The sequence below is a fragment of the Hippocampus bargibanti genome, linkage group LG09, assembly GCF_051943395.1.
Source record: "Hippocampus bargibanti isolate YZ-2025 linkage group LG09, ASM5194339v1, whole genome shotgun sequence".
Classification (NCBI taxonomy): Eukaryota; Metazoa; Chordata; class Actinopteri; order Syngnathiformes; family Syngnathidae; genus Hippocampus; species Hippocampus bargibanti.
The window spans coordinates 15,053,388-15,080,000 of record NC_142742.1 but is presented as its reverse complement, the minus strand read 5'-3'; the positions used below and the strand labels follow the sequence as shown (position 1 = coordinate 15,080,000).

The 26,613-nt window shown below is 40.4% G+C and overlaps 1 protein-coding gene and 1 long non-coding RNA gene across 5 annotated transcripts in view; one reads left to right on the top strand and one right to left on the bottom strand.

Annotated features, from left to right (window-relative positions):
• LOC148893764 (connector enhancer of kinase suppressor of ras 3-like) overlaps window positions 1-26,613 on the top strand; it is a 57,129-nt gene that overhangs the window by 11,535 nt on the left and 18,981 nt on the right. The window contains exons 2-14 of one of the 4 annotated variants that reach the window (XM_089003831.1): window positions 5,098-5,261; window positions 8,657-8,859; window positions 9,932-10,019; window positions 10,662-10,745; window positions 13,677-13,718; window positions 18,411-18,530; window positions 18,624-18,683; window positions 19,099-19,167; window positions 19,286-19,432; window positions 21,552-21,676; window positions 22,341-22,528; window positions 22,931-23,017; window positions 23,396-23,646. In XM_089003831.1, the coding sequence (XP_088859957.1) occupies window positions 5,098-5,261; window positions 8,657-8,859; window positions 9,932-10,019; window positions 10,662-10,745; window positions 13,677-13,718; window positions 18,411-18,530; window positions 18,624-18,683; window positions 19,099-19,167; window positions 19,286-19,432; window positions 21,552-21,676; window positions 22,341-22,528; window positions 22,931-23,017; window positions 23,396-23,646 (1,628 nt within the window). Of the gene's footprint in view, window positions 1-5,097; window positions 5,262-8,656; window positions 8,860-9,931; window positions 10,020-10,661; window positions 10,746-13,676; window positions 13,719-18,410; window positions 18,531-18,623; window positions 18,684-19,098; window positions 19,168-19,285; window positions 19,433-21,551; window positions 21,677-22,340; window positions 22,529-22,930; window positions 23,018-23,392; window positions 23,647-26,613 lie in introns of all 4 variants that reach the window. The other 3 variants (XM_089003830.1, XM_089003832.1, XM_089003833.1) reach the window with 3 other exon arrangements.
• LOC148893765 (uncharacterized) lies at window positions 22,602-23,555 on the bottom strand. The gene is made up of 3 exons (XR_016115921.1): window positions 23,416-23,555; window positions 23,079-23,298; window positions 22,602-22,990 (listed from the first exon to the last, which is right to left on the bottom strand). It is a non-coding gene; the product is annotated as an uncharacterized LOC148893765 (long non-coding RNA).

Sequence of the window (26,613 nt, the reverse complement as noted above, 5' to 3'; positions counted from 1 at the left end):
GCAGGGAGGCCATAGCGGGACGCGAACCGACAACCTCTGCACTGTGAAGCCACCGTGCTCTCCACTCGACTACCGGGCCGCCCGACTTGTTTTCCACTATTCTGTGGAGCTGCCTTTGAGCAAGTCGCTTATGCCTTTCACTTTTTCCATGACACCAGCATTATGGCATTTTTTAAAAATGAAAATATATTAATGGGCATCATGATGCATCCAAGAAACATTTAATTCTCCCACCCCGAACAATTTGCACCAATTAAAACACAACATTTTTCTGGTGTTTACTGACCCTATCGTGACCTTATCAATACATTTTTTGTCATGTGCATGAAATCACTGCTTTGTTTTTTGTGGATTCACACATTATTATTTGTGCTACCACTGCTTTAGTTCTATTCTGTTTCACACATATTTGATCTTTTGTATATAGTTGTCCATAGAAGGGATATGCAACAGTGGTTGGCGTCTTGATCGGTGTGTTGGCCATCACATTTACCTCTCCAGAGGTGTTGGTTTCCCCAACGCCTTGTTTTGCAATGGTGTTTCGACAACTGACACCATATATCAGTCACCACTGACCTAACCACAACGTTAACAGCTTTGTATGGAAAATACAGAGAAATTAAACATGTTAATGTCTCCTTTTAAAAACAAATCTACAAATTACCTACAATGGTATTCACTTCAAATTCTATGTTAAAGCTGTTTTAGAAAACAAGAGCAGCTATGGATCAACTTGCACATTTGTCCTTGTGTATGCTTCAACGCAGGAAGGCCTGTGAACTTTAACCCGGTCTTATCCCATCAGTCATTGTCCATCAAGTTAGAGAGCAGCCCCAGCTGCCCTTTTCACTTGGAAAACCCATCACTGTGTTTTATTTTCACTCTGAAACACTTCTTGTTGGTAGAGAATGGAAGCAACAATAAGACTGAAAATGTAATTTGTCACTGAAGTCAAGAAAATGTTGAAATTGTAAAGCATGTCCCCCAAAAAAAAAGATTGTAGTCACAGTTTTTATTATTTGATAAGCAGATCGTTTACAAAAGACACATCATCGAGAGCCCCATTGTCCGAGTCTTTTTTTTTCTCAGTTCCCATTGGAAGGACCAGCCTTGTGTCTATACAGGCTTTGTTGTTCTGTGAAGTCATGCATTAGAAGATAGCTTTGCAGTTGCAGAGACAAGCTCTTTCTTTCTAATTGCAGAACAGCCTGGTCCATCCAGACTCCATTGTGCCAGAGCGCTGTGAATTCCCACAATGGTGCCGCTCAGTGGGGAACAATGAATCAAATTCCTGACCATTCCCTGCAGGTTCAGAGGGCTAGCTGACAAATAAAAACAGCAGAGTTACAGTGGCTTGGCCATTGTACACCCAGTTGTGTTCCCACTGGCCACCTTGGTTGGGGATCTCGGTGCATGTTTGTTTGTGTGCGTTCGAGAGCGGCTACCACTCCCTGTGGGAGCAAAGGGAGTGGTAGAAAGATGGGAGAGATCTGGTAGAAGGAGTTTACCAAGTTTTTTTCTCTTGCAAATGAAAGGGTGTTCACTCCTTTGTGTGAGCATATTTCCCAAGCCCCATGTTTTTGGTTTTTAAAAGTTGTTGTCGATGCCAATGTTTTTTTATATTGTGACATGTTCCATATGCCATGTAGTATGGAGAATAGGCCCCCCAGTTATGTATCCTGAAATAATTGTATTTTTATTTTCTCACAAATTTACTTTGCTCGTAATCTGATGAATAAAACCATTATTTGTAATTCCAAAAGATATATTCCAAACAAATTTGTACACGGGATGTTTGTGAAGAAAGATCACCCAAACGGATTCTTTAAAACATTTTCTATACCTTTTTTTGCTTCATAAACAGCATCACATTAAAACGGTTAATGTTTGTGGAAGAAAGGTGGAAACGTATTGTCTATATATTATATTGCACCAATGAAGTGAAATCGGAGACTTTCCCGTGGCACACCTAATATTTTTTTTTCCGGCCTCAATGACTTTTTCTTATGGTTTCATTCTATAATTTTCACATTATTGACAATGTTAATTTTTATTTATTGTAATACACTGATACAATATTTTAAAAAGATATTCAGAGTTGTCAGGAAGAATGACGAGTGAGGATTAAAATGTATAATCTAATTTGAGGATTAAAATATATAATGTAATTTTAAATGTAGTTTTATGTTAGTTTAATTTTTTTCTTTTAGTAGTTTTTTTAACATGATTTTCACATTGGTGAGAAACAAATACTTGATTTACGATCAGTTCCCTATTTACTTCGTCTCTCATCTAAACTTGGTACAGACTGATAGAAACAGTGTCATTGCACAATCAGTATACAGAATGGATGTAATGTTTTTGCGCACAAAAATCCTATCACAGATGAAGCCATGAATAACCGAATCTGCACGTTTGGTCTACTTACGGTTCTGAATAATATTGAGATTGTCACCAAAATATACATTGGCAAGAAAATGTTTTTTCTTTACGTTGCCAGAAATGTGTGCTTACACAACCATAAAGTTTGTTGTGGGCCTTGATTGTCTCTCTCGCTTTGGGGGTATACTGTAGTTCCATTACGCGGTCCAGACTGGAGATTATGTGCCCAGAACCTTTCCAAGCTACCCTAGTTATGCCTGCCTGTGGGTAAATCACTCAGATATGCATTTTTTTAGATCATTGATATGAATCTAAAAAGCTGCTTACTAATAAACACAAGCAGAGAACATTCAAAAAGAAAACTAAAAGGTCCGAGCAATAAAAGGATAACACAAACAAATACTTTTTAAATGGTAATGATGAAACTCAACACATTTAACGATTTACTGCATGCTTTAGCTTCAATCAAACCCAACATTGGTGAGCTGTAAATATGTTCCCAGCTGTATGTCAACATGATTGTATTTGACATTGGTTGTTTGTGTTTATGTCTCTGCTGTGGAGTTACACACTCTCTCTTTGGTCAGAGGACTTTTGCCAAGTGCTTCACAGAAGCCATAAAACGTTGTCAAAGCTCCTTCATAGTGTACAGCTTTTGAAAAGCTTTCACGCAGACGCTGCATTCCCTTCCAATCGGTTCACAACATTTTGACACAAGTATCGTCAGTACAAACTGTGTCACTTTGTTTGCTCAAGCAGACTGATTTTGTGTGATCTTGGTGTGGGACTCATTACACGCCTTATTGTTTACAAGCCTTCTTTCTGACATGCCTTCTGTTAGTTTGTGAAAATATGGCATAATTCCCTTTGGCTTTGGCGCTAAACCAACATTTATTTTTATTTGTTTCCTGTTATTTAGGTCAGTGTTGATATTTAGCTTGACTTTATCTTCTTTTTCCTGCGCCGCTCAATTTTTTTTGTTGCTCTAGTGTGTGATATTGCTTTTTATTGCATCTGGCCATTCAGAGGTTAAGACCAGACTTCCTTCATATGGTCTTGAGTATTTTGCATGCCACGTAATGAGAAACATCTCATGAGCCAACTTGCTGGAGTCGTGTTCACGGCCTGGGGGCCAGATCTGGCCCGCCAGGACTTTTTATGCAGACCTCAAAAGTAAATTATGTGTCAAATTGCTAAAATCTGCACTGAAATGTAAAATTGTCAGCTATAATAAATCACATTGAAATTTTGCATTAATTTTATTACCCCGTTTACATAAAAATAATTAAACAAAATATTATAATTTAGTTGACTGATTACAACGCTAGTAATCTATTCATTTATTGTGTACATGTAATAATTTTGTGGTTTCACTGTCATAGTGGGCCTATGGAGGGCAAACAGAACTTAAATTTTGCCCGCAACTAAAATGAGTTTGAAACCCCTGGCCTAATTGTATTTGGTTTGTGTGCAGACAAATGGCTCACAAGCCACAATCGGTTTTCCTCAGCTGCCTTAGCTTGGTTGCCAACTCTGACCACAACAAACCAATTTATTCAACCAACAGTCACATTGTGTTGTAAGTTGCTTAAATGCAGGATCTTGCATGCTCTGTCAGCTTTCACAGTTTTACCATTTTCATCATTCATGAGGATTTCAAACTCAATTCACCTCTTTATACTCAAATTTGAATTGGTTCACTGGACTTCTAAGAGGTCAGAAATTAATCAATTGATCTCCGCGGGTCTTTAACTGTATGACTGATTTAATCACCTTTCATGCCAGGGCTTCTAATGTGATGCTCATGGCCCACAGTAGGTAGATGAGTAATAAAATATGATGAGCATTGTTAGATAAATGTCTTAGTGACTACAAGGCACACCTTCGTGGGTTGTCTCTCATAAATTAATGCTCTCTATTTTATGAGGCTTCACTGATCTCTTGCTATGTTTTATGTTCTCAGGGGATTTAAAAAAAACTTCCCTGTGACTTGAATTTCAAGATGATCTATGGCTATCAAATCCTGCCTTGTACTGAGGAATATCTGTGTGTTGGAGGTTGGACTGAGTTGTGACTGAGGGTGTCTCACAGCTGAGGGGTCTTTTTAAGAAGCAGGGCACGGGGGCATGCATCTGCAGCTGCCCCCTTTCTGTACGCTCTTTCATTGGAAGAAAGATGGCGTTCTGCAAACGTGTGCACTTATACAGAGACACTCACACACTAAAGATAAATGAATGAAACTTGGATGTGGGTGTTTGTGTGTATTCATGTCTTGTGATATTGTACATAGCTCGTGTTAGGCTCCCGCAAGGAAACATTTTCTTTCAATGATTTATGTATGTTTGACTTCTTAATACCGGGTTGTTAGCCTGGCTGTCCATTGTCCAGTCAATGCATTAGTCCAACGAGCATGAGGCGGTTGGCACATGCTCAAACAGTTGCACGACTATAGCCATGCATTGTTTAACTAGCCTAACAGACTTGGCGGTCTCAACCGTTGCTCTGTTTGTAGTGTGTTTATCTTGCAAAGTTATCTCTCACCTGTTACATTACACTTCTGCATTGTTTTTACACACAGACACACATGCACACACACAGAACCAACATTACATACACACATATAAGTATTCACATGCAAATTCTACTGCTTGTGATGATATCTGCTGTTTGAGCTAAGTAAACACAATCCACTCACTTTTTTTAATCTGTGTCCAGGTTTGGATGAAAGCTTGCAGCAGTATGTGAGCAACTTGGAACGGGAGAAAATCAGTGGAGAACAGTTACTGAAGGTCACTCATCAAGACTTGGAGGAGCTCGGTGTGGCAAGAATTGGACACCAGGAGCTGGTGCTGGAAGCTGTTGATCTGCTATGCGCACTGGTGGGTAGAACCCGTCACTACAGAATCAGAATCATCTTTATTGGCCAAGTATGAAGAACACACAAGGAATTTGTCTCTGGTAGAACATGCTGCACTGGTATCATCATAAAAAAATACATGACAAATAAGTATGGACGACAATCTTTTCCTTTTGGTTTTTCCCTTCAAGGGGTTGCCACAGCATATCAGTGTCCTCTATCTTCAGAGGTTTGATTCACATGTTTTGGCCAAGCTTTTACATCGGATGCACTTCCTGACACAACCCTCTGTATTTATCCGGGCTTGGGACCGTCACAAGAAGACACTGGCCTGACCCCTTGTGGCTACAGAACAAGCAACTCTATGAACTTAATACAGATTAAAAGGCTGCCAAACACAAAATCGGCACAGCAACATTCAAAAAAGCAATAATGGCTACGTAATCTAATCTAATTCATTAATGTACGGGGTACCTCTCGGGAACAATTGTGAGACTAAGGGAATTATTTCAAAAAAAGCTTGTAAAAGTAGTTCCAACCTGCAATAATTGATTTTATTAGTAGCAAAAGGTGAGCCTTTTGGTAATTAGGCTGGCCACCTCGCCTGCCTTGCTGGGCATTAACCACAAAGTCAGTATGTAGCTTATTGTTTGGCAAACGAAGTAGAATGCAGTAAAGCATCAGGACACTGCACATGGAGGCTCAAAACACATAAAGGTGCTTGTGTGCACTGGCAAACGACAGTTTTTTTTTCATTGTGGGGTTATAAAGAGCCACCAATACTGCCTTGATCCAATTTTGTTCATGCAATACTTATTTTTTTTCCTTTTCTGACACCTTTCAATTTTGCTGCTTGAGATTACAAATTTACCCATTGTGGGACTATTAAAGGCATTCTGATTCTGTTCACTTCACTTTGCCTGAAACACCTATTGACTTTGTCTCCAATACTTCTCTCTTCCAACACACGTTTGCTTTCTCCTCATATACTGAATATTGTATACCATACTTATATACACTTTATATACTTAGGTGCCGTTTACCATCAAAGCAGCACTACAAACGGTGCAGCTATCAAGGAACTAACGTTTCCAGCAGATGGAACTGATTTGGGATTTTATCACTTCCTGTGCCATAAAAGTCTCAGATTGTGGTCCATGTATTTTCATCTGTGTCAGCATTTTTGTCATTATGCTCTTTTAAAGAGGTCTTTACATTCCAGAAATGGGTTTGGTTGTATTCAATCTTATTTCCCTTTTTTTTACAAACATAGCCTTATCACTTCTGTTCAAGGAGTCATTTTGTTTTCAAATTGATTAGAAAGTCAAATCTACCTTAAACCTTTTACACATATTTTGTCCGTGTTGGAAATGGGATTTTTATCAAACTTCTGGTTCGGATAAACATGGTCCTATGTGCGCCCACCACATCACCACAACCCCACACTTTGCGTAGATGTAAAATTGTAGCTATCTCCACTATTTACATTGCTCATCCAGTATATTTCGTTTATTATTTCACAATGTCCTTTGAAAGGCGCTTGAAAATAAATTGTTATTATTATTATTATTATTATTATTATTATTATTATTATTATTATTATGTACTGTAAACTCCTCAACATCTCTTATGGAAAATGATATTGCCTGTTGGCCAAGCAGAATCAGAATGACGTTTGGGTCTAAATGATGCCCCATAGCTGTCCCTTAGCTCCACAGGAAACAGTAGTGCTCTTCCCCACGAGGAATTGGGTGGCCACTGCATTTCTAAGACAAAGAACATTTTTTTTTAATGTTTCAGCACTTTTCTGACCCATGATATCATTTGAAGTCTCTGTGGAATCCAAAACGTTTCTGAAAGTTCTCAGTGATACATTTAAAAGACAATATCGTACATTAGAACATTAATAGAAATAAAACCAAGTAATGAGCCCCATAAGCCCTGCTAATGTATTTTTCTATTGCCACTGGATGTGTTCCAATAATACAACTTTTTTATCTGTGTGTATGTGTCTGCGCGCGTGTGTCTGTGTGTGTGTGTCTGTGCGTGTGTGCGTGCGTGTACTATATTTTAAAATATATGACACTGAGGTATTTCTTGTTTGCTAAACAATTTGAGTGATAACCCATTCGTTGTCCTGTACAAAGAGCCAGACATGTTACAGTCACTCTGTGTCAGACAAAATTGTTCCAGTAATTCCTTGACATACCATAGATATTTGTGAAAAGACTGATATTTTTAGGAGGGGGGAGTGGAATAAAAACAGAGATCTCCTTTATTGGTCCGACATATGCCTTGTTCCTCTTTGCAAGTATATTATGGCACATCAGTCTGTACAGCAGAATTGCTGGCAGTGTTTCAACACCCCCAAAATGGCTGCAGAGTGTGTTTTATCAAACTAGAGATCTGTAACAAATGATTCCTTTCAATACAGATACAATACAAATCAATTTCAGAATCAGAATCAGAATCAGAATCAGAATACCTTTATTCGTCCCGCAATGGGGAAATTTGCAGTCCACAGCAGCAATTGAAGAGGGATGGGGTTGGGGTGGGAGTGAAAGGATAGAAAACAAGATATTCTAAGCATAACAAAATAAAAATGTCAACTGTATACTGTGCAAATGTAGATGTGCAAAAACCGTTCTATAAACAAGACTGTACATAGTGCAGAATCAAGAAATGCATTTAGATATATTGCAACAACCCATATTTACAAGTGTCCAGTTTTTTTTTTTTTTTTTTTTTCACATGTGATCATTGGGAATTGTGAAGCCTGACAGCAGTCGGTAGGAACGAGCGGCGGTACCTCTCCTTCTTGCAGCGCGGGTGTAATAGTCTCTGGCTAAAGGAGCTACCCAGAGCTGTCAGGATGGGCAGGAGGGGGTGGGAGGGGCTGTCCGTCATAGCTTTTAGTTTAGCTAGCGTCCGTCTGTTGCCCACCTCCTCTAGAGAGTCCAGCGAGCAGCCCACGACAGAACTGGCCCGCTTGACAAAGCGCTCCAGTCTTTTTCTGTCCCGGGTGGTGATGCTGCCTGACCAGCAGACAATGCCATAGTGGATGGCTGATGCCACCACAGAGTCATAGAAAGTCTTTAGGAGTGACCCCTGAACTCCAAAAGACCAATTTGTTCATATTCTAACTAGTGACGCCTTTATTTCCAACCTGGTCACTGTTTAATGAAGCATGAAAAGGGATCTGGGCTATTTTGTACACATGAAGCAGTGATAAATTAAGGGAATTTAATGACTGGGAATAAGAAAACCCCGGCACAGTAATTTTTTCTTCACGATCGGAATCAAAGGTCACAAGAACACTCTGGCCACACACGCTCTCAAGCAACAATGCAACAGCCAGAGTCAAAGGCCGTTTAACTTGATTGAAAATTGTCATTGTGTATATGATCACAATTTCAGAACTATGGTGTGGAGACAGACAACTTGAAGAACCTAGTGGTGAGGATGAGAGCAGCCACCAACAGTCTCCACATGGCCACATCGGATCGCAGGAAAAGCCCGGTGTATGACGAGAGTGCCACACGCAAGCCACCTAATGATTTTCTCACATGTGTGGTGGAGCTCATTGGTGCTGCCAAGAGCCTCCTAGCTTGGCTTGACCGGTAAGTGTTTGCACATCATGGCTTATAATCACAATAGTCGACACAGTACAAGTGCTTTTGGAGTATCATTATCATACAACAGAATATTAAAGGACACCCAATTTTGTTTATCATTTAAAATAGAAACCGGGTGGTGTTTAGATATCCCAGGCCTTCAGAATTCAATTACAATTTACACTTGCACATACTTATACCCAAGATGATTTTGAGGTGGCTATCCTGTCCCATGAAAATGTTCAAAGGCTCTACAGCAGTGACAAAGCACAGTACAGTTTTGTTACCAAGAAGACCAGGGGTACAGCTTGGCAGTTCAACGAGGCAAGTTGCTTTTGTTGAGAGCATTACAAGCGTGGAGGCAGCACTTTACATACTACATGTGAGACACTTGTCAGTAGTTGGCAGATCCCGAAATGTGGGCGGACATGAGCAACTTCAATACCCTCCATGCCCACTTAGTTGTCCAATACGGTCATTCATGTATATGCCAATTCTCAGAAGCAAATGCTCATGCTTAGCTCTTCATACAACAAACGTCAGTTTGAAGAGTCTTCGGGCACGAGGCAGGGGACACCCTGAATTGGTTGCCAGCCAATCGCAAAGACGTACAACGGTCACTCCCACACTCACACCTAGGGACAATTTGGAGTGGTCAATCTGCCTGCCATGCATGTTTTTGGAGTGTGGGAGGAAACCGGAGGACCCCGAGCAAACCCACGCGGGCCCGGAGAACATGCAAGCTCCACACAGGGAAGCCGTACCGGGACGCGAACCGGCAACCTCTGCACTGTGAAGCCGGTGTGCTAACCACTCGACCACCGGGCCGCCCAACTACATAATTATTTTCTTTTATTTTCATATCCCATGGGTGTAATTGTTTCCCAGCACATCATTTCTGGCTCATCAAATAATGGACAATGTGCCACGGGCTTTATTTAAATACAATGTTGCTTATATTTAGCTTGTTATTCTCCATTTCAAAATGTGTACTTCAACAGGTACTGGCTGTCGTGTGTTTACCAAACATCATTCATCCATATGTTTGTTTATTTTTATTTTTTCCTGTTTGTGACAGGACACCTCTAACAGGGATTAGTGACTTTACGGCCACCAAGAACAAGATTATTCATCTCTGTCTGGAGCTCACCACCACAGTTCAACAGGTTTGCACACTTTTTAGGACAACAACAGGATATGTATAGCCTCTGAGAAACCCACCTACACACAATTGGGAAAAACACGGAGCACATACCAGCCCAAGGGCACAGACATTCAAGATCAAGCGAAGCAGAGAAGTGTTGTGGGAAATGTGGTCCTGCAAGCATGACAGAAACCCACAACCCTCAGTCTAAACAGATAATTGCAAGCATGCTCTTTTGGGGGGGCAGCTTTCCACTTGCTAAAGGAAATACCCCCTTTCTGTGATTTAGATGACATTAGATTAGCTTTTTTGTCTCACAAGGGATACATTTACATTTCACAACAAGTTATGAAAGGAAGAGGAAAAGAAAGGAAGAAGTAGAAAAACAACAGACCGGAGTTGCTGTAAAGGCAACCACTCTTAAGACACTGTTGTTTTTCAAGCGATTTTTATGTTATTTATTAAATTATTTTCAGAGATTTTCTGCATATTTTGTCATCATATTGGAAATATAGTTTCAGACAATCAATAATAGTCAACAGAGTCTGGGTGTTAGTTTTCCAACAGCATGGAAGCGTTCAATGTATACAGTAGTTTTCAGACCTCAGGTGTATTTTTCTTTTTCGAAAGAGGCTTATTACATCATAATGAATTCCTTTCCCAGGGTGCACATTTCCTCAGCAGTGTGGGGATTTCAGAACCTCTGCTGATTTACTGTGGTTGCCCTCGTCATGGTCATCTATTAAAGGTGGGGGGTGTACAATTCCCACACCACCATGTGAATTACAGAGATTATGGTGTCGACAGGGACACTCAAATACAATTCATAAGGGGTCACACTTGCTTTTTATTGCTGTGTCACAGATGTGACAAGATTCCCGACTCACGACATTTATGTTGGTTTCCTTAACCTTTTAATTCACGTCTACACATTTTCAAAATTCCAATGCTTCACCTTAAAATGCCATTTTAAACCAGATGAGGTGGCTCTCATCTTCCTGACATGTTAAGCACATGGATCTTGGGCTTGGTGGAGGGAGAATTAAGTGCATATTTTTCAGTACCTTCTGCTTTTCATTGCCAATTTTTCCGTTCACTATTCTGTTTGTTGCAAACACACTATTTTTGTAGATGTTAGCCTCCATATATGTCAAAGTGTCAACACTGAGGGCCACCTTTTTAAGTGCTACTATGGGAGAATATGTTGTAGGTGCTTCTTGGGTGCTGAAAGCATTTAGCAGTGCTTACTGCTTAAACAGAGTTTGTGATGCGTGAGTGATTCAAATTACATAATGGAAAAGGGTGGCATCAGGATTTTACACAAGTTGTTTTTCAGGTCATGCAATTTACAACTGCTTGAATAAAACCTGTGTTTACAGCTGCTGTAAGACTGAGTCATGAAACTGTGAAGATGTTGCACATCTTGGCTGAACGGTTTAAAATTTTGGCCATACTCTTTCTGATTCGTTCCAATGTTATTCTTTATTTTTTTCCTAATAATGTTTTGTACAATTTTGTTATCCCAAGGCTTGAATCAGAATATACGTTGGAACATTTAATCCACACAATATGACTTTGTGTTGCAATCATGGCTTTTATTTTGAAGTCTGCGTGTTCCCACACTGTGCCACCGCTCGGTATTGCATCGTTGATCAACCGTACAAATCTGTGCTGGTGGCAGATCAAAGCCCCGAAAGCCTCTTAGAAACAGTCATCTGATCCACTCTGGGTGTTGGGGGCAAGTCCAAACGCGCGAGGTAGCGCTTCACTCGCCAAAATGTCATTTTGCATTTATTGACTGGTAGTGATGATTCAGCTTCTGTCTCCCTTAGATATTGGCATATCTACAGACTAAATCTGAGGTTCAAGAAGGCGTTTTGGGAGAATGATTTGCGTGATCATTTTCACTTCATGTATTGATAGAGTCATAAGATATTGCAACTTCATAGAAATTGTGCCAAGCAGTGTCTGTCAAATTTGATAAGATAAGACAAGACAACAAACCAGACTCTCTTCTTTCATAAAAAAAATATTTAATTCCTAAATTATGTGTCTGGAGTTCTATGAGCTTGACATGAGGGTGTCTGTTCAAAATACAATGCTATACATATGTATTGTTTATATTGCGCTTCAACAACAGTTGAAGGTGGAACAAAGCGCGGACATCAATTTGGAAAAAGAGTGATCTTTGTTATAGGGTGCACATGTTGTAATTACAACTGGTCATGCTTTCTTGCCTGAATTTTATTGGCATCGATTCAGGTTTGTTGCAGGTTAACGTGGTCAAGCTCTGAATGAAGCATTTCACCTGTGTTTTTGATGGATGGCCTCCTCTGTGGTCGCACTTGCCCATGTAAGAGCCAGTTTTGAAAACAAACAGTCACCACCCCCACAGACGGGGTGAACCTCGATCGTTTCACGGTCGCTATTCACCACGGTTGACAACAGTTGTCAGGGGAGGCTGTTGCCTCAGCTGTGTGCAGTCCAGCTGCAGTGAAAGCAGTCTTTTGGATACAGTTGCTTCCAAATTGACTTTGCAGAACTGATTGCTGGGTCATGTCTCTGAAATGACATGCACAGCTACTCTGGCTTTTTGGATTGGATGTACCTTTATTCGTCTCGCAGTAGTAGCACTTGATGCTCCTACTGTGGTGACCAACAAGCATCTACCGTTTACTTGAAGATTTTCTTTTCATTATTCAGGTTATCACTCGGCCCCAATGTCACCTGCGCATTGTTCTGACATGCTTCAGTGGCTTTTAAAGGACAACCGACGTCTCCGGACAAGTTGTGTTCCATAATTTGTAAAATGGCTTCAAATGACTTCTACTGCGCGTATTTTACAAAGATTCCACCGCATATAGCGATATTTTAGCGATACTTGTTTGGTCTGAAAACTTCGTGTTGCACCAAAAAGATGCAGAAGAGGGCGACAAAGCTCCGTGTAAGGAATTAATCAGCCTGTGCAAAGGGGCTGATTAATTCCTTACACGGAGTTTTGTCAACATTTTCTGCCTCTTTTTTAGTGCTACATTTCCCCCTCTATTGCCTCAAAATGGCACGGAATAAATTCTTTAATCGATTGCAAACGTATGCTTTCCTCTTCAGAACTATTTGAATCATATTCATAACTGGATGGGTAACAAGAAAGCATATTCTCCGAATCTGAAGCCATTGTTTTTATTCTCCAGCAAGGCAAGATGTCTTGGGGTGACTCCACGAACAAGGGGGCGGGACCTTCTGAAACTGGCCACTTCCGGGTTCATTTTTTTTTTGCAGATTTTGGACACTTTAAGTCATTTTTATTGGTGTTTTGCATTTGACTAAAAATATAATACTGCGTGTTTTGGGTATTTTAGATGCTATAAAACGTTTTTCTGATGTCACTTAGGAAACAAAACAGTGATGTCGGTTGTCCTTTAAATCCCAATTACAGTGAAGTGAACCACTTTGGGGGTCGTGTGACTATATTTCCCGTCAATTTAAGCAGGGTGTACAAGCTGTGTACAAGCTGTTTTTCTTTTTTTTTTTTTGGGGGGGGGGGGCAGTTCTCCATTCCCCACAATTTACCATACCTAGATAGCTGGTTGTTTTTCACCAACTGCTCATATGACTGCATCCTCTGCGACATTTTTTTTTGCTGCTCAGGTTGCTAATTCATTGTCTTACCTTTTAACAGGACTGCTGTGTTTATGAGATGGAAGAAAAAATCCTTGAAGTAGTAAGTATCCTGGATACATGCACCCCTTTCTTGCTTTAATTTTGAGCGGTAATTGTAGGAGAGACCTTTCTTAGAAACCTTTCACTCAGACATTGCATGGTTTATCTACACACCCGGATTATTGTTCTTCAATAGTGTTGATGGGTCTAAGACAGGGGTAGGCAAACTTTTTGACTCGCGGGACACATTGGGTTCTAAAATTTGACAGAGGGGCCGGGCCAGGAGCATTTGGAGGGAGTGTTTGGGCCGGAAATACTAAACCTAAAGCATTAAAGGACAACCGACGCCCCCGGACAAGTTATGTCCATAATTTATAAAATCACTTCAAATGACTTTGACTGAGCGTATTTTACAAAGATTCCACAGCATATAGCTATAGTTTACGTTTTAAGACTTGCGCTGAATATTCATGAAGTCTTGTTTTCGAGTTGATGACTATCCCCATGTGACGTCACGTTTGGACCGCCCCTGACCGAGAAAGCGACACACAATGCATTTTGGGTACTTTGTTTCGTCTGAAAACTTCGTGTAGATCCGTGTTGATGGCGAAATTAGAAGGAAAACACATTAATGACGCCATGGTGAATCGTTGTATGTTGCACCAAGACAACTATTTGATATTAGCTGACAGATCATCCCATTTCCAACGGAGCTTGGGCGCAATCTTCTGCTTTTTCTGGGTGCTACATTGCTGTCATTGATGGCTCGAAGTGATATGGGAGGACTCCTTGAATCAATTGCAAACATTTCTGCTTTCCTATTCAGAACTATTTGAATCATATTCATAACTGGATGAGTAACAAGAAAATATCTTCTCTGAATCTGAAGCAATTGTTTTGATTCTCGAGCAAGACAAGACGTCTTGGCGTGACGTCACGAACAAGGGGGTGCGACCTTCTTAAACTGGCCATTTCTGGATTCATTTTGAAGTCATTTTTATTGGTGTTTTTCATTTGACTAAAAATATCAGCCTGCCTGTTTTGGGTATTTTAGATGCTATAAAACGTTTTTCTGATGTCAGTGGGAAACAAAAAAAAAATGGTGCCGGTTGTCCTTTAAATGTAGTGTGTACAAACCTCATAGCACACTAAGAACACTACAACCCAATTTATTAACTGTCTTTCAAATGTGAAAAATATCCCTGATCAGTTAATAAATTTATCTCGAGGAATATGGCGTTTACATACTATTTCGCAGATACTTGGAGGAGGAAATGGAAATATATTAAAATAACATGCACTGTGATTTATCAAGATTGCGTCTGTTTTTAATAAGTTTTCATTGAAGGGGCAAAGTTAAAGAAATCAGCATTTATTGAAAAATTGAATCACTTTCAACATTCAAAACATATTATTACACAACAAAATATTCAAGCTCAATAATACCTACTTGTGTTAAATTCCGCCAAATCATAGATGGTTTGTCCTGACTCAACAAACTCTCCACTGACGCCCTCGCCTTCACGCGCAAACAACACAGGTGTACCGTCGCGGAGCACACAGACATAGGCTACCTGCAGTTGAAATTTGCATACTCGGCACGGCAGCCAATCAGAAGCCTGCTTCTTTCTTCCGGACTTTCGCAAGCATTATAAAGTCGTGCAATTGCATGTCATTTTCCAAAATAGATGCACAGAACCTTAGCCCAGAAGAAAGATTCAAAAGAAGCTAACAACATATGTGACGCTACAAAACGTATATTTACATTAAACCGTGACTGTAAAGTGTACGTGAGATTTATGAAAGGGGCTTAGTGGCTCGTAGTAAGCAATGCAAACGTTGCATTGTGCTCCACGCCTACTGCAGCAAAATCTACAGCCATGCACATTTACCGTGAATTTAGCAAGGTAGCATTAGTAGTAGGTGCATTCTTGATATAAAAAAAGCTTTATACTTTGTGACAATGTTTTTTAATGAGATTAGTTGTCTCATTGTGCTTCAAGTTGTGAAAAATGGGGCAGGCAACTTTTCAGTTATCTGCCCTGTTGTCCGGCTAACTTTTTGTCATGAGTTTCATACACTGGTTTTACTATAATTTGGGCAAGTTCGGCGGGCCGGGTTAAAAAGCCTAACAGGCCGTAGTTTGCCCATGTCCGGTCTAAAACATTGCCAGTGGCCAGGATGCCTCTTGTAACTGGGTCATCAGTCAATTTAGGCTTCCTTGTGCAGAGACTGTTCGGCCTCCAGGGGCTTCCTGTAGCTCGCTGTTGTACCTTCTCTCAGGGGGAATTTTCAAAATACAGCTCAAATTTACAGGTCGTTTCATAAATCTAAATCTTCTTTTCCTTTTGACATTTCCCTTCAAGGGGTCGCCACAGCCAATCAGTGTCCTCCATCTTCAGAGGTTTGATTCACATGTTTGTTTTGGCCAAGCTTTTACGTCAGATGCCCTTCCTGACACAACTTCTTCTTTTCCTTTCGGCTTTTCCCCTCAGGGGTCACCACAGCGAATCAATGTCCTCCATCTATCCTGGTTTTGTGCATCCTCTTCTCTCTCACCAGCTACCTTCATGTCCTCTTTGACCACACCCATAAACCTCCACTTCGGTCTTCCTCTTGGTCTCCTGCCTGGCAGTTCAAGGCTCAGCATCCTTCTCCCTATATAGTCACTCTCTCCTCTGGACATGTCCAAACCATCTCAGTCTGGCCTCTCTGACTTTCTCTCCAAAGCCTCTAATATGAGTTGTCCCTCTAATGTACTCATTCCTGATCCTATCCAACCTGGTCACTCCCAAAGAAAACCTCAACATATTCAGCTCTGCTACCTCCAACTCTGCTTCCTGTGTTTTCTTCAGTGGCACTGTCTCCAGTCCAAACATCATGGCTGGTCTGACCACGGTTTGATACACGTTTCCTTTCATCCTAGCTGAAACCCTTCTATCACACATCACACCTGACATTTTTCTCCAGCCGCTCCGGCCTGCCTGGACACGCTTCTTCACCTCTTTTCCACACTCTCCATTGCTCTGGACAGATGACCCCAAGTACTTAAAATCCTCCACCTTCTTTATCTCTTTTCCCTGTAGCATCACTCTTGCACTTGGATCCCTCTCATTCACACACATATATTCCGTCTGGCTGCGACTGATCTTCATTCCTCTGCTTTCCAGGGCATATCTACACATCTCTAGTTTCTCCGCCACCTGTTACCTGTTCTCGCTACAGATCACAATGTCATCTGCAAACATCATGGTCCAAGGAGATTCTTGTCTAACATCGTCTGTCAGCCTGTCCATCATCATAGCAAACAAGAAGGAGCTCAGAGCTGACCCCTGGTGGAGTCCCACCTCCACCTTTAATTCCTCAGTCACACCGACAGCACACCACACAACTGTCTTACAGTCATGATACATGTCTTGCACCGCTCTGACATACTTTTCAGTCACTCCAGACTTCCTCATGCAATGCCACAGCTCTTCTCTGGGCACCCTGTCATATGCTTTCTCCAGATCTACAAAGACACAATGCAATTCCTTCTGACCTGCTCTGTACTTCTCTATCAGCCTTCTTAAAGCAAACACTGCATCTGTCGTAGTCTTTTTTTTTGGCATGAAGCCATACTGCTGCTCACAAATGTTCACTTCTGCTCTTAGTCTAGCCTTAACTACTCTTTCCACATTGTATGGCTCATCAACTTTATTCCTCTGTAGTTAGTACAACTCTGCACATCTCCTTTGTTCTTAAAAATGGGCACGAGTACGCTTCGTCTCCATTCTTCAGGCATCTGTTCACCATCTAAGTTCTTGTTGAATAACCCAGTCAGGAACACCACCGCCACCTCTCCAAGACACTTCCATACCTCGATTGGTAAATCATCAGGCCCGAGTGCCTTTCCCCCCTTCATCCTCTTCAGCGCCCTCCTCACTTCATCCTTGCTAATGCTTGCTATGTCTTGGTCCACAACAGTCACGTCTTCTACTCTTTGTTCCTTCTCATTTTCCTCATTCATCAATTCTTCAAAGTACTCTTTCCATCTTGCCATCACACTACTGGCACCTGTTAATACATTGCCATCTCTATCCTTAATTACCCGAACCTGCTGCAGGTCCTTACCATCTTTGTCTCTCTGTCATCGATTTGATTCGCATATTTGTTTTGGAAAAAGATTTTACGTCGGATGCCCTTCCTGACACATCCGGGCTTGGGAACGGCACAAGAAGACACTGGCTTATGTCCCCTTGTGGCTACAGAACAAACAACTCTGTTAACCTAATAAAAATGAAGTTTCATAAATCTAAATGAAAACACTAAAAACACAAAACCTGATCATTGAATGGATAAACCAGGAATTTAATAAATATGAATACTTATTATTACTTGCCTGAAACTATAAAATCTTGAAGAAGCATCAGTGGAAAGGCCATTTCCTTGGGGAAAAACTCAGCAACAACATGCATTGGATTCATTTGAATAAATGCTGATGGATTGAAATGATCTATCCAAAATAAACCTGGTTTTAATGCATACACAGAAAAGCTGCTTTCATGATGACTTCCTGGTCAATCAGTGCATTCAAGGATAGAGGCAATTTATTCACCCGTCCATCCCTTTAACAACATAACTCACCAAAGCTGTAACATTGATGATGTGTTTGAAGAACTTGTTCACACAGCCGCTCTGCGCTATGAGATCATTCTAAAATTGATCTTTTCAAGCTTTTGATCTATTTTTTGTTTCTTTGATCCTTTACCAGTCCAAGATTTTGAACAACATCTGTGATCAGACTGTGAGAACCAGCTCTGACCCCCTTATGAGCCAGTCTGCCTGCTTGGAAGAAGTCCAGCTGACCAATATCAAACCGGGTGAAGGACTGGTAAGTAATACGTCGTCTGGCCATTGTAGATGTTCCCCTTTTAAAAGTATTAATCACAATACGAAGTACACTGTTTTTGTGTTTCCTGCGCAGGGGATGTATATTAAGTCGACATATGATGGCTTACATGTCATTACTGGAACCACAGAACATGTAGGTATTGATGCAACAACCCTACTCCTCATTTCCATTCCACATTTCCTCCTCCAATTGTAAAACTGTGCAATTTATAAATTCTTAGGAAGTCCCTAACTGCTTGTGAAAATTGCAGGTTTTTGCCCATACACAAATATTATATGCAAAATTTCCCCTGAGTCAGTCGTGATATATTCTGGCTGTGACTCATGCCCCAGTATTGATCAGTTTGCCACCAACCCTCCTTGTGAATCACAATCTGAATCATCCATAACAAACCTTTTTGTTTTATGTTTCCCCATGATTTGTTTTTTTTTAATAGAATGTGATTGCATTATATCATTATATGGTCAATAAAGGATGGGCCATTATCTGAACTCATGAATTGAATGAAAAATCAGACACTTGTTGAACAACTGTGCTTGTTCTTCAGTCCCCGGCTGACCTGACCAGGAAGATCCACGCTGGTGATGAGGTGATTCAGGTCAATCAACAGACAGTGGTGAGACTATTATTTGAGGCGGTTTCATGCATTTACATCACCATCTTTAACATTGCGTAATATAGTACTGTCAGCAAATATTAATTGAGACAATGTGTGTTCTATTGCTGTCATCCAGGTGGGTTGGCAGCTGAAAAACCTGGTCATAAAACTCAGGGAGGATCCCAAAGGTGTGTTCCTCCTCTTAAAGAAGCGACCCACAGGAACAACGGGTTTTACCCCCGCCCCTCTCAAGAATATGCGCTGGAAGCCACCTGTACCTCAGGTAGATCGGCACTTTCTCGTATGCATGTCTCGTTATTATCGATCAGTCATAAACTTTTTACAGCCAAGAGTCCAAATCAACAAGCCCAGACAAGTATGAATTTGGTTCGCTGAAGAGTGCTCAGCTTCTCTCTCATAAATGATTCAGTGTGGGAGATAAAGCAGTCATGATGTTGTGGTGGAGTCTGCTCGGATTGTATCTGGTTAATTATATATTTTTTTAAAGTAGACGCTGTGTTCCTTTTCAAATGAAACACAACTTGCAATCCTCCATGATATGGTCATGCACATACAAATGTGCAAATCTTACGTGACAATGTGCTTTTCTTATATCAGCGAATGAGTGAGAAGTAGTTTTGCATTTGAGTCCTTTAAGCAGATGTCAAGTAAAGAAAGCAGCTGTGAAAGTGAAAAAGTGAAATTCAGACTGCGCCTTTGTCAGATTGTGCCACCTCCATCCACCTCCATTTCAAGTCACACAATGAGATAAGCGTGTTTTTGCAAAAAAGGCTCCCATCATAAAGGTGAATACTGTCAACACACCCGTAGCGCCTTGTTTTCGCAAGTAGTCAGGGATATCAGTGTTGGCCATCTCAGTTTATCTTAGACTCCTCCAAGGAGAGCAGCGACGGGTCTTGTGTTCTGTTTTTGGCTTTAATGCAAGCTTTGTGCTGTTTTATGTGTACACATTGCAGCAGTTTAGAGATCCATATACCACTATAAACACAGTTTTCTTCATTTGCATTCTTAGCTATGCATACCCAAACACTCACTGGGCCATTCCATAACCGAAGGACATTTTGGCTTCAAAATTCTTGAAAAACATTAAGATTTTCTGCTACACATTCATAAATATTAGTTTATAAACTATCAGTCATGTGATTGCCTTAGCTTAGATCATTTGTACAATTTTTATGACATGACTTATTTTTGGTCTTTACAATACCTGTCACTAATGACTGAAGGGCTTGCTCGTTACTGGGTTGCAAATCCGGACGAATGTTAGCTTTTTGCTTTGAGGTAGAAGCTCCAGCTTTTTAGCTAACTGTTACTGCTGACCAAGAGGACTATAATGTAAATAAAGATTAGTTTATTTATGTATATGTTTATTTATTTAGTTAGTTATCTATTTGTTTGTTTGTTTGTCTATTTATTTTAAGGAATTGTGGTATCATTTTTTTGTTCTTTTGACTTCAAGACGGCGCCGCGAGAGTGGCTGCCTTTCCAGCAGCTCACGTATCTTGTTTTTCTACTTTCATTCCTTTCATAACTTTGCTGCTGTGAAATGTAAATTTCTCCACTGCGAGACTAATAAAGGCAAATCCAATCCAATCATTACAGAGAACAGGGTTGCATGTATGTTGTGGGGCACATGTTCCATGAATGATAATGGTGATGGTTATTCAAAGAAATGTTCACACAGTTACAGGAAAGATCAACGAAACACATTTTATATAGAAACAACGGGTCTGGTTTGATTTAATTTTAAGTGTTTTATTTAATGTTCAAATGATGTTCAAATCGTTTTTTCCTGACATTTACTGTATTTTCCAATGCATAAGGGGCACTGGACTGTACGGCGCACTCACAATGAATGGTGTCTGATCAAACTTTTTCAATACATCAAGCGCACCTTCAATGAATTACATGTTTAAAAACAATTTCCATATATAAGGCATACCACATGATAAGACCCTGAACTAGAGGTGGGGGTTACTTTTATATATCCCAGCATGGACCGCACACTACTTCTTCTACCGAGGGAAATGCAGTAGGTGACTGCTGACAGTAGTTGCGAGACCTGTTGTGGCTCAATATTACTTCACATATAAGGCAGGTTCATCTTTTGAAGAAAATGAAGGCTTTTGGGTGTGCCTTATACACCAGAAAATACAGTAATCATCCTGAGATTTGACCTTAAGACAAGTATATGTACTTGGAGTAGAAAATGTATGTTTTACTATTTTGTATGTAGATTATTTCACATTTGATGTGTGGGGCGTGAAATGTCCTCAAATTCTGGAATGTCCCCACTATAGAATGAGGTCTGATCAGAAAAGTGACTGAAATGTTGTTGTGAATGCTAGCGATTGTTTGTCTTATTTTGCTTTCTTTTCCAGATCAATTCCTGTATGATCCGAGCCCAGTCGCCTTGCAGCTCATCCAATGGATCAACCAAAAAGGAGAAACCAGCGTTCCTTGATTTTTATATCCCACCTCCCCCTCAAATGCCGTACACGCCAAGGTGTAACATCTCTTTTGTGCAGAAGTTACATTATTTTTATACACAGCTGCCTCACACTAAGGTGTGAAGTTGGAAGCTGCTTGGTATCAAATACTTTGTGTTGAGATTTTCTCTGTACTTGCATGTACTTTTCAGGCACTCCTCTTTACTCCCGCAGGTCGAACACATTTATAACAGCGTGTTAGATTAATTAAAGACTCTTAACGTATCTCTTTTGTGTCACAGTCTTTGTTTATGCTTCATGCCTCTCAGCACCTTTAGCAAGCTTTGATAGGCTTCAGCCTCCCTGTGACCCTAAAAAGAATAAACGGATTGGATTATGTTGGGATGATTTCTCGAACAAGTTTCTTAAACAGATGCAACAAGATGCAAGTTGTGTCATAGTATTATTCCTTCCTAATAAGTAGCCGCAGCCTGACATTTACTTCCTACAGAGTACTTTGTTCTGCTTTTTTTCCAACCCACTCTGCTCCCACATGTCTCAACACCGTCCTGATGCAATGACTCTTATCTTCTTCCTCCAGAGAGATGACAACTTTGTTCCACATTCATTTACATGATAGAGAGACTGATTTTTTTTTATTTTAATTGTATTTATTTTTTAATAAGCTACATTATTTTTGTGCTGTTCTAAACTGTCCTGCACTGTTGTACTTGTTTACAGAGAGGGAAGAACAGACTCCTTCTCTGGCTTTAGTAAAAGGCCAAAAGGCTCTGAGTCACCCAACTCCTTCCTGGATCAGGAGAGTCGGAAACGCTGCACCATTGCAGATTATGACAAACTAAGTGTCTGCTATCCAATCGATGCCAATGTCATCCAACCCAGAATGAGGGAGCACAAAACTTCTCGTGGTTTGTATTTTTCAATCATATGCATTTCTCCTACATGCTGTCAATACAGTACAGTGATTCCAAACTAGGGTGCTTGGCAGTATAATGTGCAATGAGGTCAGAATTTATCTGGAAATCATATTTTATTAACGATATATAAATGTATATACAGTAAATGTAATAATCCATCTCTGACAGTAACATGTCGTGACAAGCACAATGGTTACATTTGATAACAAAAAAGAAAAATAAACCAGTAACTATTTATACAACAGAAAAGGTCATGGTTTTCCATGAGTACACCAACTTTGTGTTCAGTTACATCCATCAAATTTCACAGTCATTTTTGAGCCAGTTCAGAAAACAAATTATTCGTAGATAATACAGTAGTTCATATAACCGTTACCCTCCATTTTTTTCTAGGTAAGCCCCGGCCACTCTCCATGCCTGTGGATACATGTGTTGCAATTGTAGATCCCTTTGCTAAACCATGGACACAAAACAGGAAAGGTATGGACAGCATTCTTATTTCACTATTTCGACTAATAAAATAGCTTTTACTTGTTCATACTTGGTTCAAAGTCTTCTTTTTGGTGTGGTGTCCAAGTTTTCCATTCAGAAGTTGTTTATGGTAGAGGTTCCAGTTACGGTATTTCCGCCTTTAGTTTTGTGGTGTGTTTCTCTGCTTTGATGAATTTATAGGCGGCACATGTCACCCTGCAGTGATGCATCTATTACGATGCCATCCAATGTGGTTTATAGTTTCAAACTGTACCATGATGAACAATGACCTGGACCACCAAAAGACAAAAGCAGCTTTAAAAATGCTGTGGATAATTTTCAAAGATATACAGAAAATCTAAAGTGATTTATCATTTTGTCAAGGAGAGGATCTCATGTTTAGATACCTGAGCAATGAGAGGATCCCCACCATAGCCGAGGAAGTGGCGTCAGCGTCTCCATCCACCTACATGCCGACCGGGGAGCGTCGGTTAGTCAGATTGGACCACATCCGAGGCAGCCGCTACTACTCAAACTCAGACCTCCACAACAGTGCCACCATCCCCTACCAGGAGGATGTCAAGAAAGCCCCAGTAGCTGCGGTCTCCAAGCGCACAACGAACGAACATTCGCTACTGGTCAGTTGGATCACGAGACTTAAACTGTTCACTCACAGATGATCCGCTTCCTATTTGGGGTTTCCTGTTTCCTTACATGGTGCCTTTGGTTTTTAAACTCTGGCTGTTTTTTTTTTTTGCCGACAGCTTATGGCTCTCTTGCACTCTCTTGCCAACTCTGTTTCCCTCATTTTGACTACTAGTACCAACTACTAATCACCCACTCTGCATTTGTAGTACCAGGGTCTGACATAAAGTCTTTCTTTGTGGTGACAAGGTGAGCCAGTTTGCGGTGGCCCTGTCAGAAGCGGTTGTTTTACATTAGCTTGCATCACTAATTGACATACAGTAAAGTCTCGTTATATCAATATTCAAGGGAGTCCGAAAAAATATCGATATAACCGGGACTATCGATATATCCGACCCTGTTTGCATGTAATTTTCTCCGTGCGTGCATAGAAATAGTATCGATATAACCGGGACTATCGATATATCCGATATCGATATAATGAGACTTTACTGTATATTATCTTTATACTCTACTAAAGGTGTCTTATTAATGGAGGGTGCATATAGTTCGGACAAAATGAAATTGACAAAAATAAAATGAAGAGGGAAAAATAACAATAAAAATACTTCAAAATGTATCTGTTTTTAGATAAGCAAGATACATAGTATACAGATACATAGTATACAGTTATACACGGGGGAAAAAATGAATATGAACGTGCATTCAATATGACTGCCACATCTACATAGCAGCCAACATGATTAGTTTGCAGCTATATTGCACAATATTACAATCTTTCAAGTCTTCATCTTCAAGTCACTGAAGTCACCTAAATCTATTTCGAGAGAGGATGAAGAATAGGTACGGAGGATTCATGGACTTGAGATAAACTCGGTTTCTCAGCAAAATTATTGACATACGTGTTAAAATGCAACCACATTTGCCACTGGAGCACAGTCTTAGACTTATTTGTGGAGTGGGCTGGGTATTGTATTACATGAAAGGCAGGTGGACGATTTACAGCATATATGGCTTCATCAGTGAACCGTGATAATTTTTACAGTGTGAATTCAATTCCCCGCTGGAGTAACTTTGTTTTACTTGAGCCTACTTTAACCTACGGTGGTGCACAACCACCATCACTGGAAGTTGTTAGCGGTCAGCAGTCTGGAATTCTAGCTTGCAATCAAAGCTGGGAGGTTATTAAATATTTTGTATCAAGGGCAAATGTTCATCAAACCTTTTAGCGCAGCTGATTGTGTTCAAGACAACACAAATTATGAATGACTAACATCCAAATGAATGAAAATAAAAACGATGAAATATGACTCACCGCTAGCTATGCTTCAGCAAAACAATTGAGACAGTGTTAACAATAGTAATGACAGTTGCGTAAATTGTCATGGTTTTGGTGCTCATTGTGCACTACAACCTTGATGATGAATAAAGTTCTTGTTAGCACACAATGGGTTTCCGCACTTCATTGGACAGCATAGTCTTGATGAAGCTTCACGTTGTGTGTCTGCTATTATTCCTTGCTGCGATTCTGTTATCTCGCTGCTACTGGAACAAAACAATTTGCAGCAGGGGACATGAGGCTAACCCCTGATTCATGCCCTTGCATCCATTCAAGCTAGCACGCTTTGTTCTCGCATCATGAAAACATCTTGCTTCTGCCAGTTTGTGTCATAAATCAAGGTACTTTTGTACCAAAAACTATCTTGGAAATGTGTACTGGCCTTGCCGAGCCAGTGTCTGAAGGTAGGCCATGTTTGCGGCACGGCAGTGGCATTATTGCCCCCGGGCCACCATTGATGTCGAACCTTGAGTACTGTACGAAGCACATTACGTCATCACTCCTTTAACCCTGATTGAGTCTAATCTTAGCCTCAATATGACCAGTTTGTTCAGGTTAAAATACTGTGCTGTCTGTGACCCACGATGTACATATTAAGTTATGTTTCTGCCTGGTATTACATTGGTCATGTTCTTGTTTTTGTTCTATTTCCATCAATAATTTATAAAGTACGGACCACAAAAAGCTATTTGTTTGAATGCAACTGTGCATGTTTTCGATACCTTTCGTGATAGCTACTCGATAGTGTTTTCCTCTGCCGGTGGTTGCCTCTTGTAAGCTATGCATATCCTTACAATTGCCGTTTTGATTGTCACTTGAATTGACATTGCTGCAATGGTTGGTGAAAGGATATTTTCATTTCCATCACTAACAAATATCTGTGATATATTTAGTGCATTTTTTTTCAGTCTACTTTGCCATTAACCAACTCAAGGGGATATTCATGTAGCTTGATGACAGTCATAACTGTCCTTTTTAAACCAGGTTGTTAGAGTTACTCTTGATCCAAATGTTTTTGTACACACGGGCCAACTTACCTTGTAGTAGCTCATGCTATGGAAAGGCTACAGATCCCTTGAGATAGTATTGTTTAGAAGTAATGTACTGGGTGCAAGGTTCCGTTAGTCCTTGATATGCCTTTTTGTAATAAAGTGCATTGCATTTTATTAAAATTTACAGTCTGTTGCAGTCATCTTTCGTATTGTCTTCATTTTGCATTGTGTGTGAAGTTGCAGCTTCAAGAATAACCATCCTTTAACACTAACTGCTTTCTTTTCGTTCGATGCTCATTAAACTTCTGGCTCCCATTTCCCCCCCCTGATAAATTAAAGCACCTCTGAGCTCATTTTGACCTTTTCACTGCACATGAATTCTGTGCAAAGCTATTGAGCCTTCTGCCTTTCTAACCTGCTATGAACTCCGCTTGTGTTTTTGAAGCATGTGGTGTAACAGGATATCTATCATCAATGATAGCTAACGTCAAGGTATCTTATGTGAGTGCGTGCGTGTGCGCGTGTGTGTGTCAGACAATGATGGTTATGAATGCACCTTTCTCTTTGATCAACCTTTAAACTCCAGCTGGTGGAACATATGCTAAAATGCAGGTTTACCATGGAGCTCT